Source organism: Trichomycterus rosablanca, chromosome 9 (assembly GCF_030014385.1).
Source record: "Trichomycterus rosablanca isolate fTriRos1 chromosome 9, fTriRos1.hap1, whole genome shotgun sequence".
NCBI classification, from domain to species: Eukaryota; Metazoa; Chordata; class Actinopteri; order Siluriformes; family Trichomycteridae; genus Trichomycterus; species Trichomycterus rosablanca.
Window position 1 is genome coordinate 1,243,745 of NC_085996.1, and position 12,973 is coordinate 1,256,717.

At 44.1% G+C, this 12,973-nt stretch overlaps 2 protein-coding genes across 2 annotated transcripts; one reads left to right on the forward strand and one right to left on the reverse strand.

Annotated features, from left to right (window-relative positions):
* Positions 1–14: 14 nt before the first annotated feature.
* Positions 15–3,495, reverse strand: LOC134320224 (SAYSvFN domain-containing protein 1-like). The gene is made up of 2 exons (XM_063001552.1): positions 3,232–3,495; positions 15–1,335 (listed from the first exon to the last, which is right to left on the reverse strand). The coding sequence occupies exons 1-2, from the start codon at positions 3,391–3,393 to the stop codon at positions 1,000–1,002; spliced, it is 498 nt and encodes a 165-aa protein (XP_062857622.1). The 5' UTR covers positions 3,394–3,495; the 3' UTR covers positions 15–999.
* A 1,415-nt stretch (positions 3,496–4,910) lies between these two features.
* Positions 4,911–11,404, forward strand: LOC134320225 (protein C10). The gene is made up of 4 exons (XM_063001553.1): positions 4,911–4,992; positions 5,228–5,311; positions 8,880–9,056; positions 10,516–11,404. Exons 2-4 carry the CDS (start codon positions 5,260–5,262, stop codon positions 10,653–10,655), a joined length of 369 nt encoding a protein of 122 aa, XP_062857623.1. The 5' UTR covers positions 4,911–4,992; positions 5,228–5,259; the 3' UTR covers positions 10,656–11,404.
* The last annotated feature ends 1,569 nt before the right edge of the window (positions 11,405–12,973 follow it).

Here is a 12,973-nt window from a genome sequence, read left to right on the forward strand (position 1 = left end):
ATTTATAGTCTGAGACCCACGACTTTTACTTTATTAAATTCACTTAAATGACTTTCTGAACTGTAAGTAGCTGATCTGTATTCAGCTGGTATGGTCAAAAGTATTCGGACGCCCGACCATTAGCTTGTCGGACGTCCCATTTAAAAAAAAAAAAAGACTGATCCTCTGTGTGATCTCTCAGCTAGAACAGCAGCCGCTCCTCTGAGAAGCTTCTCACAAGGCTTTAAAGTGTGTCTGTGGGAATTTGTGCTCATTCTGTAGTACAACAGAGCATTAGTAAGGCTGGGTACTGATGATGATGATGTTCTGGTTTATCCTACAAACTGAACGTGAAATAGGAATTTAGAACCTGTAAAAAACATAAACTTGCCATTTACAAAATCCTGTCCAAAAGTATGTGGACGTCCTTCCTAATTAAGCTCATGTGTTTTAGTAATTATGCTAAAGAATTTGCATGCTTACACACTTTCTACATCTACATACTTTATGGCCCTTGTTTGGCACGACTACAGTTTTAAATTGTTTTTACCGCCTGGTCAGGGTCATGGTGATCAAAAACCTTCTCATCCAGCATCAGTGCCCGACGTCACATGCTCTTTTGACTGAACAGGCACAAATTCCCTCAGACACGCCATAAATTCTTGTTTTAAAAAAAGGTTCTTATTGGACAGTGGTAGCCTAGTGGGTAGAGCTTTGGGCTATCAGTCAGAAAATTGCCCTTGAGCAAGGCCCTTAACCCCGTCTGCTCCGGTGCCATACAATGACTGACCCTGCGCTCTGACCCCAGCTTTCAAACTAGCTGGGATATACAAAGAAAGAATTTCATAGTTTCATGTGTAGATAAATATATAAAATAAAAAACATTCTTCTTTTTTCATCAGTAATTTATATAAATGTACCGACGTCCTCGTTCAGCCCCCGAGGCTCCAGCTGAAGTCTGACCGTTGCACTCGGACCTGGATGTTCCGAATTCCAGCGGTTCCGTCAGGGTCTCGTGCGTTACGTCCGTGCCCCGGTGTTTAGGAGTCTGTAGCCCATCTCGCCCTCCAGCTGTTCGGCGGTGAGCGTCCCCAGGATGGGCTGGCAGTCGGGGTTGAAGACGGAGTAGGCGCTCATCTCTCCGGGTCTCCTGAGCGTGGGGCTGCGCAGACCCTCGTACAGCCAGTAGAACAGAGAGATGAGGAAGAAGGGAAGCCCGAAGTCCAGCTCACAGAAGAGACCCAGCAGAACCAGCCACAGCAGCACCTTCAGCAGGGTCAGGTTAGTGACGGCCAAACGGTCCACGCCCAGCCAGCGGCCCACCGCGCTGTCCAGCAACCAGTCCGAGCTGTCCTGCTACAGGGCAGAGCACAATACAATCAAACTACAACACTCTCAACATCACTCTCAACAGCACTCTCAACAGCACTCTCAACAGCACTCTCAAACTCTACAGCCATCCGAACAATTAACACCAGACCAGAAAGGATCCTGATCCAAACCCAAGTCCAACATACCAGTACCATCGGGCCAGAGTCGACCTGTGATATGAGGATATGGCACGGTGGGTACTGCTGTCACACACACACACACACACACACACACACACACACAATCAATCTCAAACACACACACACACACACAATCAATCTCAAACACACACTCGGACAAGTGATTTTGCAGCAGCTTCTGATTCTATTCTGGAGCAAACACAATCCTCGGTTGATCTGAAACGCACCAGTTGTGTGTTTCTCAGATTCTGTTCTCCAGTTCCCATAATGCACCTGCTTCAGTTTAGTCAGATTGCTGCAGCAGTCGGTGCGCTCTCAGTGACGATCCCAAGCCAGGACACACATTGAGACCAAGAGAATACCTTGTAGTAGAGTGCAGTATTTATCAGACATGCTGGATGAAATCAGACACACCTGTATAGTCAGACATGTTTACCTGTATAATGTTTACCTGTATAATCAGACTGTATAGTCAGACATGTTTACCTGTATAATGTTTACCTGTATAATCAGACTGTATAGTCAGACATGTTTACCTGTATAATGTTTACCTGTATAATGTTTACCTGTATAATCAGACTGTATAGTCAGACATGTTTACCTGTATAATGTTTACCTGTATAATCAGACTGTATAGTCAGACATGTTTACCTGTATAATGTTTACCTGTATAATCAGACTGTATAGTCAGACATGTTTACCTGTATAATGTTTACCTGTATAATCAGACTGTATAGTCAGACATGTTTACCTGTATAATGTTTACCTGTATAATGTTTACCTGTATAATCAGACTGTATAGTCAGACATGTTTACCTGTATAATGTTTACCTGTATAATCAGACTGTATAGTCAGACATGTTTACCTGTATAATGTTTACCTGTATAATCAGACTGTATAGTCAGACATGTTTACCTGTATAATGTTTACCTGTATAATCAGACTGTATAGTCAGACATGTTTACCTGTATAATGTTTACCTGTATAATCAGACTGTATAGTCAGACATGTTTACCTGTATAATGTTTACCTGTATAATGTTTACCTGTATAATCAGACTGTATAGTCAGACATGTTTACCTGTATAATGTTTACCTGTATAATGTTTACCTGTATAATCAGACTGTATAGTCAGACATGTTTACCTGTATAATGTTTACCTGTATAATCAGACTGTATAGTCAGACATGTTTACCTGTATAATGTTTACCTGTATAATCAGACTGTATAGTCAGACATGTTTACCTGTATAATGTTTACCTGTATAATCAGACTGTATAGTCAGACATGTTTACCTGTATAATGTTTACCTGTATAATGTTTACCTGTATAATCAGACTGTATAGTCAGACATGTTTACCTGTATAATGTTTACCTGTATAATCAGACTGTATAGTCAGACATGTTTACCTGTATAATGTTTACCTGTATAATCAGACTGTATAGTCAGACATGTTTACCTGTATAATGTTTACCTGTATAATCAGACTGTATAGTCAGACATGTTTACCTGTATAATGTTTACCTGTATAATGTTTACCTGTATAATCAGACTGTATAGTCAGACATGTTTACCTGTATAATGTTTACCTGTATAATCAGACTGTATAGTCAGACATGTTTACCTGTATAATGTTTACCTGTATAATCAGACTGTATAGTCAGACATGTTTACCTGTATAATGTTTACCTGTATAATCAGACTGTATAGTCAGACATGTTTACCTGTATAATGTTTACCTGTACAGGTGGGTGTTGCTCAGGCTGGGTGCTCCTCTCACTCGGTTCTGTGTTTGTCTCGGACTCGGCTGCTTTTAAACCACTTTCCTCCACATCTTCTGCTTTCTTCTCTTCCTTCTCCACTTTCCTCCTGGCTCTGAACTCTGCTAACTTCTGTTCCATCTTCAAACATTGAAATGTAAATAAAATAGAGATGAAAAAAGCTTCAATATTTATCACGCTGAGCTACGTGTTCAACCTGAACTACTGCAATAGTAATAATAATAATAATAATAATAGTTCCTGTTATGATGTTGCACACGGACGTTTATAAAAGTCGTACCTCAACGCGTCGTGTTGTTTTCTTTCCCTACCTGCTTTCTGGGAAGTCCCGCCCTCTATGCTGTGATTGGCCAGTGAGGTACCAAGATCCCAGAGCGGTAGAGAGAACAGAGTGGCGACACTCCCATAGGGAACCGTTGGAAAGGGGGCGGGACATATTTTCTGTGCAGCTTCCGGGTTGTGGAGCTCTGTATAGTTCCAAACAACCCATAGAGCCTCATTCATTTCCACTACTTATCCAGCATTTTTAGCTGTTTGTTGCTTTGTTTTAAAAAAAATAATGAATTTAATGTCATTAATATACTTAATACTGTTATTGTTTAGCATTTGCTCAGCACTAAATGTTACATGTTTATCTTAATTAATAGATATAACTGAATTTAGCTTAGTCAGCTAAGCTAAATTATTGACACGAGTCTTTTCACCTAAAATTGATTAATTAAAAGTTGATTAATCAAGAGTCTTGTTACAGAAATGATAATAAAACATCAGAGCCATAATAAATCATTATACTTTTACTTTCATACTTAAGTACATTTGAAGGTAAATTTAGTTTAGTACTTTAGTGGAGGTATTTTTACTTTTACTGGAGTAATATTTTACCTTGGATATCTCTACTTCAACTCAGCTACATGGTTTGTGTACCTTGTCCACCACATACATTAGACAAAATGAACTAGTGCATATTAATTATGAATTAATTCATGTATTACATGTAGAAATAAATTATTACTTACTCATGAAATAGATGAATGAATGCTATGTCATGTACATGCACTATAATGTTAAAGGTGCGGTAGTGTGTTTATGAACCTGTTCATTTAGTGCAGGTAAACCTTATGAATCCAGCCACATGGCTTAGTGTTTAACCAAAATGATTATTATTATGAATCCTCAGGAAAGTGAAGGGAGATTAGTTTATGTAAAAAACAAAACATAAAAAACTGTTTAAACTACTTAATGATATCGCATTATGTAATGTATGCTAATATAATGTACTGTGTGTTAACAAGAACGACCTATTAAGTCATTATAAACATCAATCTTCCACTTCATATACCAAATTGACATTAAAGCAGATGCAGTAAATGTAAAGGCAGGTGAAAATACCCAGAAATTGTACAAATGTTTATTATTTACTGTTTAATATTTCATTTACTGCTGCCTGTCCCATATGAGAACATGACAGTGCTGGGTTTGTTTGGAACTATCGGAGGGTTACATGAACCACGTGACCGCGTGGCGGCGAGATCAAGGAGTGTCGCAACTCTCTCTATCTACGGCTCTGCAAGATCCTAGTTAGGATTGGCTGATAGAATTGAAGCGGCGTTACGATTGGAGAGTACAGCAGCTGGACTGTCGGAATACGGGTGGGATAAAGCTCATAACCATCTACTGGCTGTGGTGTGGGTACAGGAGAGGATCGGTTCGTTCTAAACGGTGCAGTTTATTATATTATCATCTCATCAGTAAATCAATTCAGGGACATGTACACTAATAACAGCCTTAAAGTGTTGAAACGTAAATTTATGTGATAGTAAATTTCACGTTGGTTGATGTGTTTCAGTGCTGTGTGTATATGATTTGTTGATTGGTATGTTCTCCTCTGTACAGTGTTGTTTACATCAGTGTGTTACTGTAACAACGATAAATGACTCGATCTGTTTTATTTTAGTTTAATAGAACCATCAGTATTAAAGGACCAGGATGGCATCAGCTCCTGCCCAGCAACCCACTCTCACTATAGAGCAAACCAGAGGTAATTCATCCATCCACTCACCCACTCATCCATCCATCCACTCATCCATCCATCCATCCACTCATCCACTCATCCATCCATCCACTCATCCATCCATCCATCCACTCATCCATCCACTCACCCACTCATCCATCCATCCATCCACTCATCCATCCATCCATCCACTCATCCATCCATCCATCCACTCTCACTATAGAGCAAACCAGAGGTAATTCATCCATCCACTCATCCATCCATCCATCCACTCATCCACTCATCCATCCATCCATCCATCCACTCACCCACTCATCCATCCATCCACTCATCCATCCATCCATCCACTCACCCACTCATCCATCCATCCACTCATCCATCCATCCATCCATCCACTCATCCATCCACTCACCCACTCATCCATCCATCCATCCACTCATCCATCCATCCATCCACTCATCCATCCACTCACCCACTCATCCATCCATCCATCCATCCACTCATCCATCCATCCACTCTCACTATAGAGCAAACCAGAGGTAATTCATCCATCCATCCATCCACTCATCCATCCATCCATCCACTCATCCACTCATCCATCCATCCATCCATCCACTCACCCACTCATCCATCCATCCATCCACTCTCACTATAGAGCAAACCAGAGGTAATTCATCCATCCATCCATCCATCCACTCATCCATCCATCCACTCTCACTATAGTGCAAACCAGAGGTAATTCATCCATCCATCCATCCACTCATCCATCCATCCATCCACTCATCCATCCATCCATCCACTCATCCATCCACTCATCCATCCATCCATCCACTCATCCATCCATCCATCCACTCTCACTCATCCATCCACTCACTCATCCATCCATCCATCCACTCATCCACTCATCCACTCACCCACTCATCCATCCATCCATCCACTCATCCATCCATCCATCCATCCACTCACCCACTCATCCATCCATCCACTCATCCATCCATCCATCCACTCACCCACTCATCCATCCATCCACTCATCCATCCATCCATCCACTCATCCATCCACTCACCCACTCATCCATCCATCCATCCACTCATCCATCCATCCATCCACTCATCCATCCACTCACCCACTCATCCATCCATCCATCCATCCACTCATCCATCCATCCATCCATCCACTCTCACTATAGAGCAAACCAGAGGTAATTCATCCATCCATCCATCCACTCATCCATCCATCCATCCATCCACTCATCCATCCATCCATCCATCCACTCACCCACTCATCCATCCATCCATCCACTCTCACTATAGAGCAAACCAGAGGTAATTCATCCATCCATCCATCCATCCACTCATCCATCCATCCACTCTCACTATAGTGCAAACCAGAGGTAATTCATCCATCCATCCATCCACTCATCCATCCATCCATCCACTCATCCATCCATCCATCCACTCATCCATCCACTCATCCATCCATCCATCCACTCATCCATCCATCCACTCTCACTCATCCATCCACTCACTCATCCATCCATCCATCCACTCATCCACTCATCCACTCACCCACTCATCCATCCATCCATCCACTCATCCACTCATCCATCCACTCATCCACTCATCCATCCATCCATCCACTCATCCATCCACTCATCCACTCATCCACTCACCCACTCATCCATCCATCCACTCATCCATCCATCCATCCACTCATCCACTCATCCATCCACTCACCCACTCATCCATCCATCCATCCACTCATCCACTCATCCATCCACTCATCCATCCATCCACTCATCCACTCATCCATCCACTCATCCACTCATCCATCCACTCATCCACTCATCCATCCACTCATCCACTCACCCACTCATCCATCCATCCATCCACTCATCCATCCATCCATCCACTCATCCATCCATCCATCCATCCATCCACTCATCCATCCATCCACTCATCCACTCACCCACTCATCCATCCATCCATCCACTCTCACTATAGAGCAAACCAGAGGTAATTCATCCATCCATCCACTCATCCATCCATCCACTCATCCATCCATCCATCCATCCACTCATCCATCCATCTATCCACTCATCCACTCACCCACTCATCCATTCATCCATCCATCCATCCATCCACTCATCCATCCATCCACTCATCCACTCACCCACTCATCCATCCATCCATCCACTCTCACTATAGAGCAAACCAGAGGTAATTCATCCATCCATCCATCCACTCATCCACTCATCCATCCATCCATCCATCCACTCACCCACTCATCCATCCATCCACTCATCCATCCATCCATCCACTCACCCACTCATCCATCCATCCACTCATCCATCCATCCATCCACTCATCCATCCACTCACCCACTCATCCATCCATCCATCCACTCATCCATCCATCCATCCACTCATCCATCCACTCACCCACTCATCCATCCATCCATCCACTCATCCATCCATCCATCCACTCTCACTATAGAGCAAACCAGAGGTAATTCATCCATCCATCCACTCATCCATCCATCCACTCATCCATCCATCCATCCACTCATCCATCCATCCATCCACTCACCCACTCATCCATTCATCCATCCACTCATCCATCCATCCACTCATCCATCCACTCATCCATCCATCCATCCATCCACTCATCCATCCATCCACTCATCCATCCATCCATCCATCCACTCATCCATCCATCCACTCATCCATCCATCCACTCATCCATCCACTCATCCATCCATCCATCCACTCATCCATCCATCCATCCACTCTCACTATAGAGCAAACCAGAGGTAATTCATCCATCCACTCACCCACTCATCCACTCACCCACTCATCCATCCATCCACCCACTCATCCATCCATCCACTCATCCATCCATCCACTCATCCATCCATCCATCCATCCACTCTCACTATAGAGCAAACCAGAGGTAATTCATCCATCCATCCATCCACTCATCCATCCATCCATCCATCCACTCACCCACTCATCCATTCATCCATCCACTCATCCATCCATCCACTCATCCATCCACTCATCCATCCATCCATCCATCCATCCATCCACTCATCCATCCATCCACTCATCCATCCATCCATCCATCCATCCACTCATCCATCCATCCACTCATCCATCCATCCACTCATCCATCCACTCATCCATCCATCCATCCACTCATCCATCCATCCATCCACTCTCACTATAGAGCAAACCAGAGGTAATTCATCCATCCACTCACCAACTCATCCACTCACCCACTCATCCATCCATCCACCCACTCATCCATCCATCCACTCATCCATCCATCCACTCATCCATCCATCCACCCACCCACTCTCACTACAGAGCAAACCAGAGGTAATTAATTTATTCATCCATCCATCCACTCACTCATCCATCCATCATCCATCAGTTGATTTGGGATATTATTTGCCTTTCCATACATCTATTTTTATTCCATACATCCATCTATCCATTAATTCATCCATTCATTCATTTACCCATACATCCAATCATCCATCTAATCACTGACTCTGATTCGCGGTGTCGTTGTGGTGCTTGTTGGTGTTGCAGTGGTCCTGAGCGAGGTGATCCAGGCCTTCTCTGTACCGGAGAACGCGGCGCGGATGGAGGAGGCGCGGGAGAGTACCTGTAACGACATGGGAAAGATGCTGCAGCTGGTCCTGCCCGTCGCTACGCAGATCCAGCAGGAGGTCATCAAGTCCTACGGCTTCAACAACGAAGGGGAAGGTGAGAGGACGCTTACCGTTACGTTACCGTTACCGTTACTGTTATCGTTACCGTTACCGTTACTGCTGTTACCGTTACTGTTATCGTTACCGTTACTGTTATCGTTACCGTTACTGTTACTGTTACCGTTACTGTTATCGTTACTGTTACCGTTACTGTTATCGTTACTGTTACCGTTACTGTTACTGTTATCGTTACCGTTACCGTTACTGCTGTTACCGTTACCGTTACTGTCACCGTTACTGTTATCGTTACGTTACTGTTATCGTTACTGTTACTGTTACTGTTATCGTTACCGTTACCGTTACCGCTGTTACCGTTACCGTTATCGTTACTGTTACTGTTATCGTTACTGTTACCGTTACTGTTATCGTTACCGTTATCGTTACCGTTACTGTTATCGTTACCGTTACCGTTACTGTTATCGTTACCGTTACTGTTATCGTTACCGTTACTGTTACCGTTACTGTTATCGTTACCGTTACCGTTACTGTTACCGTTACTGTTACTGTTATCGTTACTGTTATCGTTACTGTTATCGTTACTGTTATCGTTACCGCTGTTACCGTTATCGTTACTGTTACTGTTATCGATACTGTTACCGTTACGTTATCGTTACCGTTACCGCTGTTACCGTTACTGTTACTGTTACTGTTATCGTTACTGTTACCGCTGTTACCGTTACTGTTACTGTTATCGTTACCGCTGTTACAGTTACCGTTACTGTTACTGTTGTCGTTACCGTTACCGTTACTCTTACTGTTATCGTTACCGTTACCGCTGTTACCGTTATCGTTACTGTTACTGTTATCGTTACTGTTACCGTTACCGTTACTGTTATCGTTACCGTTACCGCTGTTACCGTTACTGTTACTGTTACTGTTATCGTTACTGTTACCGCTGTTACCGTTACTGTTACCGCTGTTACCGTTACTGTTACTGTTATCGTTACCGCTGTTACAGTTACCGTTACTGTTACTGTTGTCGTTACCGTTACTGTTACCGCTGTTACCGTTACTGTTACTGTTATCGTTACCGCTGTTACAGTTACCGTTACTGTTACTGTTATCGTTACTGTTACCGTTACTGTTATCGTTACTGTTACCGCTGTTACCGTTACTGTTACCGTTACTGTTACCGTTACTGTTACCGTTACTGTTACTGTTATCATTACTGTTACCGCTGTTACCGTTACTGTTACTGTTATCGTTACCGCTGTTACAGTTACCGTTACTGTTACTGTTGTCGTTACCGTTACCGTTACCGTTACTGCTTTGTTTCTCTGGGACGATCGACTCGGTTTTAGTCCCACTGCTGGTCGCCCTATTTTTAGCCTGTAACTTACTGACAGCACCGGATCACAGTGAATAATTCAGACTGACGTTTGGCTCAGTCCATTTTCCAGTCCAGAAATTTGGCATGTTGGCTGATAGCTCTCTGTGCCCTCTTGGTCCCTCAGGTGTGTTGAAGTTTGCCCGGTTGGTGAAGATGTACGAGTCTCAGGATCCAGAAATCGCCGCCATGTCGCTCAAACTCAAATCTCTCCTGCTGCCACCACTCTCGACCCCGCCCATCGGTGGAGGAATACCTGCGTCCTAAACCCCGCTCAGACACATCGCCGTCTACGTCTCGTCTACCAGCCATCATACAGCGCGTTTACTAAAAGATGCAGAGACGCCCCCTCTCCCTAAGATGACCTTTCATTCATTTGTACTGTCCAAGAACTACAACACGTTCCAGATTTCTTTCATTTTTATTCCTACGTGTTCAAGAGTTTGAATCTCAGCTCTGCTCAACGATCGGCTCGTGTGAGGGAGGGGATTCTTCATAACTGCTGCAGTTATGCCCTCTGCTGGCTGATCGATGGTGCTGCACAGAGACGGGGGTTATTGGAGATCAGTGCGTGTGCGCGATACGGATCTTCCTGTATGAGAAGAAGCGGTCATTACTGCACGTTTCGGTCAGGAGTGGAGGTCTGCAGCAGTAGAGGGGAAACACCATCAGGGGATCGGATACGACTAAATTGGGAGGAAAATTGAGGGGAAATTGATTCATTTTCTTATCTACTTGTCCAATTATGGTCGGGGGGACGGGTGCTGGAACCCGTCCCAGCTTTTCAATGGGCGCAAGACACACGGTAACAGAAAGGACCCGGACCTCCACGCCTTGGGGGTCGAACCAAGGATTTTTTTGCTGTGAGGCGACAGTGCTACCCACCGAACCGCCCGAGGGGAGATTGTATTTTATAAAAAGTTTAAATCCACTTATGGATCTTTTTTGTCTGTAAATGTTTTTGTTTATTATTATTAATAATAATAATATTAATGATAAAAATGTGTGACCATCCAGTCTGATTTGTACTCAGCATTATGTGACACTGCAGGCTTCTTGTGAAGGGATTAAACGCCACAATAATTGTCCGTATTCGCCTAATTTCAAGGTGAATGTTACACAAAACGCTTATTCTTCAGCCACGCCCACACGTACACTCCTGTGGGCTCTGAGCGTCCTGCTCACATCAGGTACAACCAAACAACAAAGCTCCACTGGAGCTGATGGAACGGTGTGTACTAGTGAAGCTGGAGGAGCTGCAGGATCTGGATGTAGATCACGATCCGTCCTGTTATAGCCGACACGGCGCAGGATTGTGCTGCCACGCTCGCTCTCGCTCTCTCATCACATCTGTAAACTGTTGTGGCGGCTTCTCCTGCGTCCGCCCGGCTGCCCTCTACCAACGTCTTCACCGTCTTCCTGCCTCATCACCGCACTGCAGATCAGCCGAGAGCGGCCGCAATATCAACCAGGGTTTTTATTCATAAATATTTATAAGAGAAGCTGAGAAGAGAAATCTGTTCTCATATCGGCCCGAATCAAACGTCAGAACAGAATCTGGTTCAGTTATTGTTGCTGGAACTTCTTCCAAGTGTGAAGTGTGGTGGAGGAAGTATGGAGATGTGTTTTTAATCGGTTCAGACCTCACCGATCAGCCATAACATTAAAACCACCTCCACATGTTATCAGCTCCACTTACCATATAGAAGCACCTTGTAGTTCTACAATTACTGACTGTAGTCCATCTGTTTCTCTGCATGCTTTGTTACTCCCTTTCACCCTGTTCTTCAATGGTCAGGACCCCCACAGGACCACCACAGAGCAGGTATTATTTAGGTGGTGGATGATTCTCAGCACTGCAGTAACACTGACATGGTGGTGGTGTGTTAGTGTGTGTTGTGCTGGTGTGAGTGGATCAGACACAGCAGCGCTGCTGGAGTTTTTAAACACCTCACTGTCACTGCTGGACTGAGAATAGTCCACCAAAGATATCCAGCCAACAGCGCCCCGTGGGCAGCGTCCTGTGACCACTGATGAAGGTCTAGAAGATGAGCGACTCAAACAGCAGCAATAGACGAGCGATCGTCTCTGACTTTACATCTACAAGGTGGACCGACTAGGTAGGAGTGTCTAATAGAGTGGACAGTGAGTGGACACGATGTTTAAAAACTCCAGCAGCGCTGCTGTGTCTGATCCACTCATACCAGCACAACACACACTAACACACCAGCACCATGTCAGTGTCACTGCAGTGCTGAGAATGATCCACCACCTAAATAATACCTGCTCTGTGGGGGTCCTGACCATTGAGTAACAGGGTGAAAGGGGGTAACAAAGCATGCAGAGAAACAGATGGACTACAGTCAGTAATTGTAGAACTACAAAGTGCTTCTATATGGTAAGTGGAGCTGATAACATGGACAGTGAGTGTAGAAACAAGGAGGTGGTCATAATGTTATGGTTGATCGGTGTATATTTTTATAGTTTTCATATGTTTATTCTGTTTGCTTTATCCTGGTCAGGGTTGCGGTGGGTCCGAATCATTGAGCGAAAGGCAAGAAACATCCACACACACACACACACAC

Coding starts and splice junctions, on each gene's coding strand:
- LOC134320224 (XM_063001552.1), bottom strand. CDS start 3,393: ATGGAACAGAAGTTAGCAGAGTTCAGAGCCAGGAGGAAAGTGGAGAAG. Junction 1,336..3,231: donor AGCAACACCCACCTGTACAG/GTAAACATTATA, acceptor TCTGCCCTGTAG/CAGGACAGCTCGGACTGGTT.
- LOC134320225 (XM_063001553.1), top strand. CDS start 5,260: ATGGCATCAGCTCCTGCCCAGCAACCCACTCTCACTATAGAGCAAACC. Junction 5,312..8,879: donor CACTATAGAGCAAACCAGAG/GTAATTCATCCA, acceptor TTGGTGTTGCAG/TGGTCCTGAGCGAGGTGATC. Junction 9,057..10,515: donor CTTCAACAACGAAGGGGAAG/GTGAGAGGACGC, acceptor TTGGTCCCTCAG/GTGTGTTGAAGTTTGCCCGG.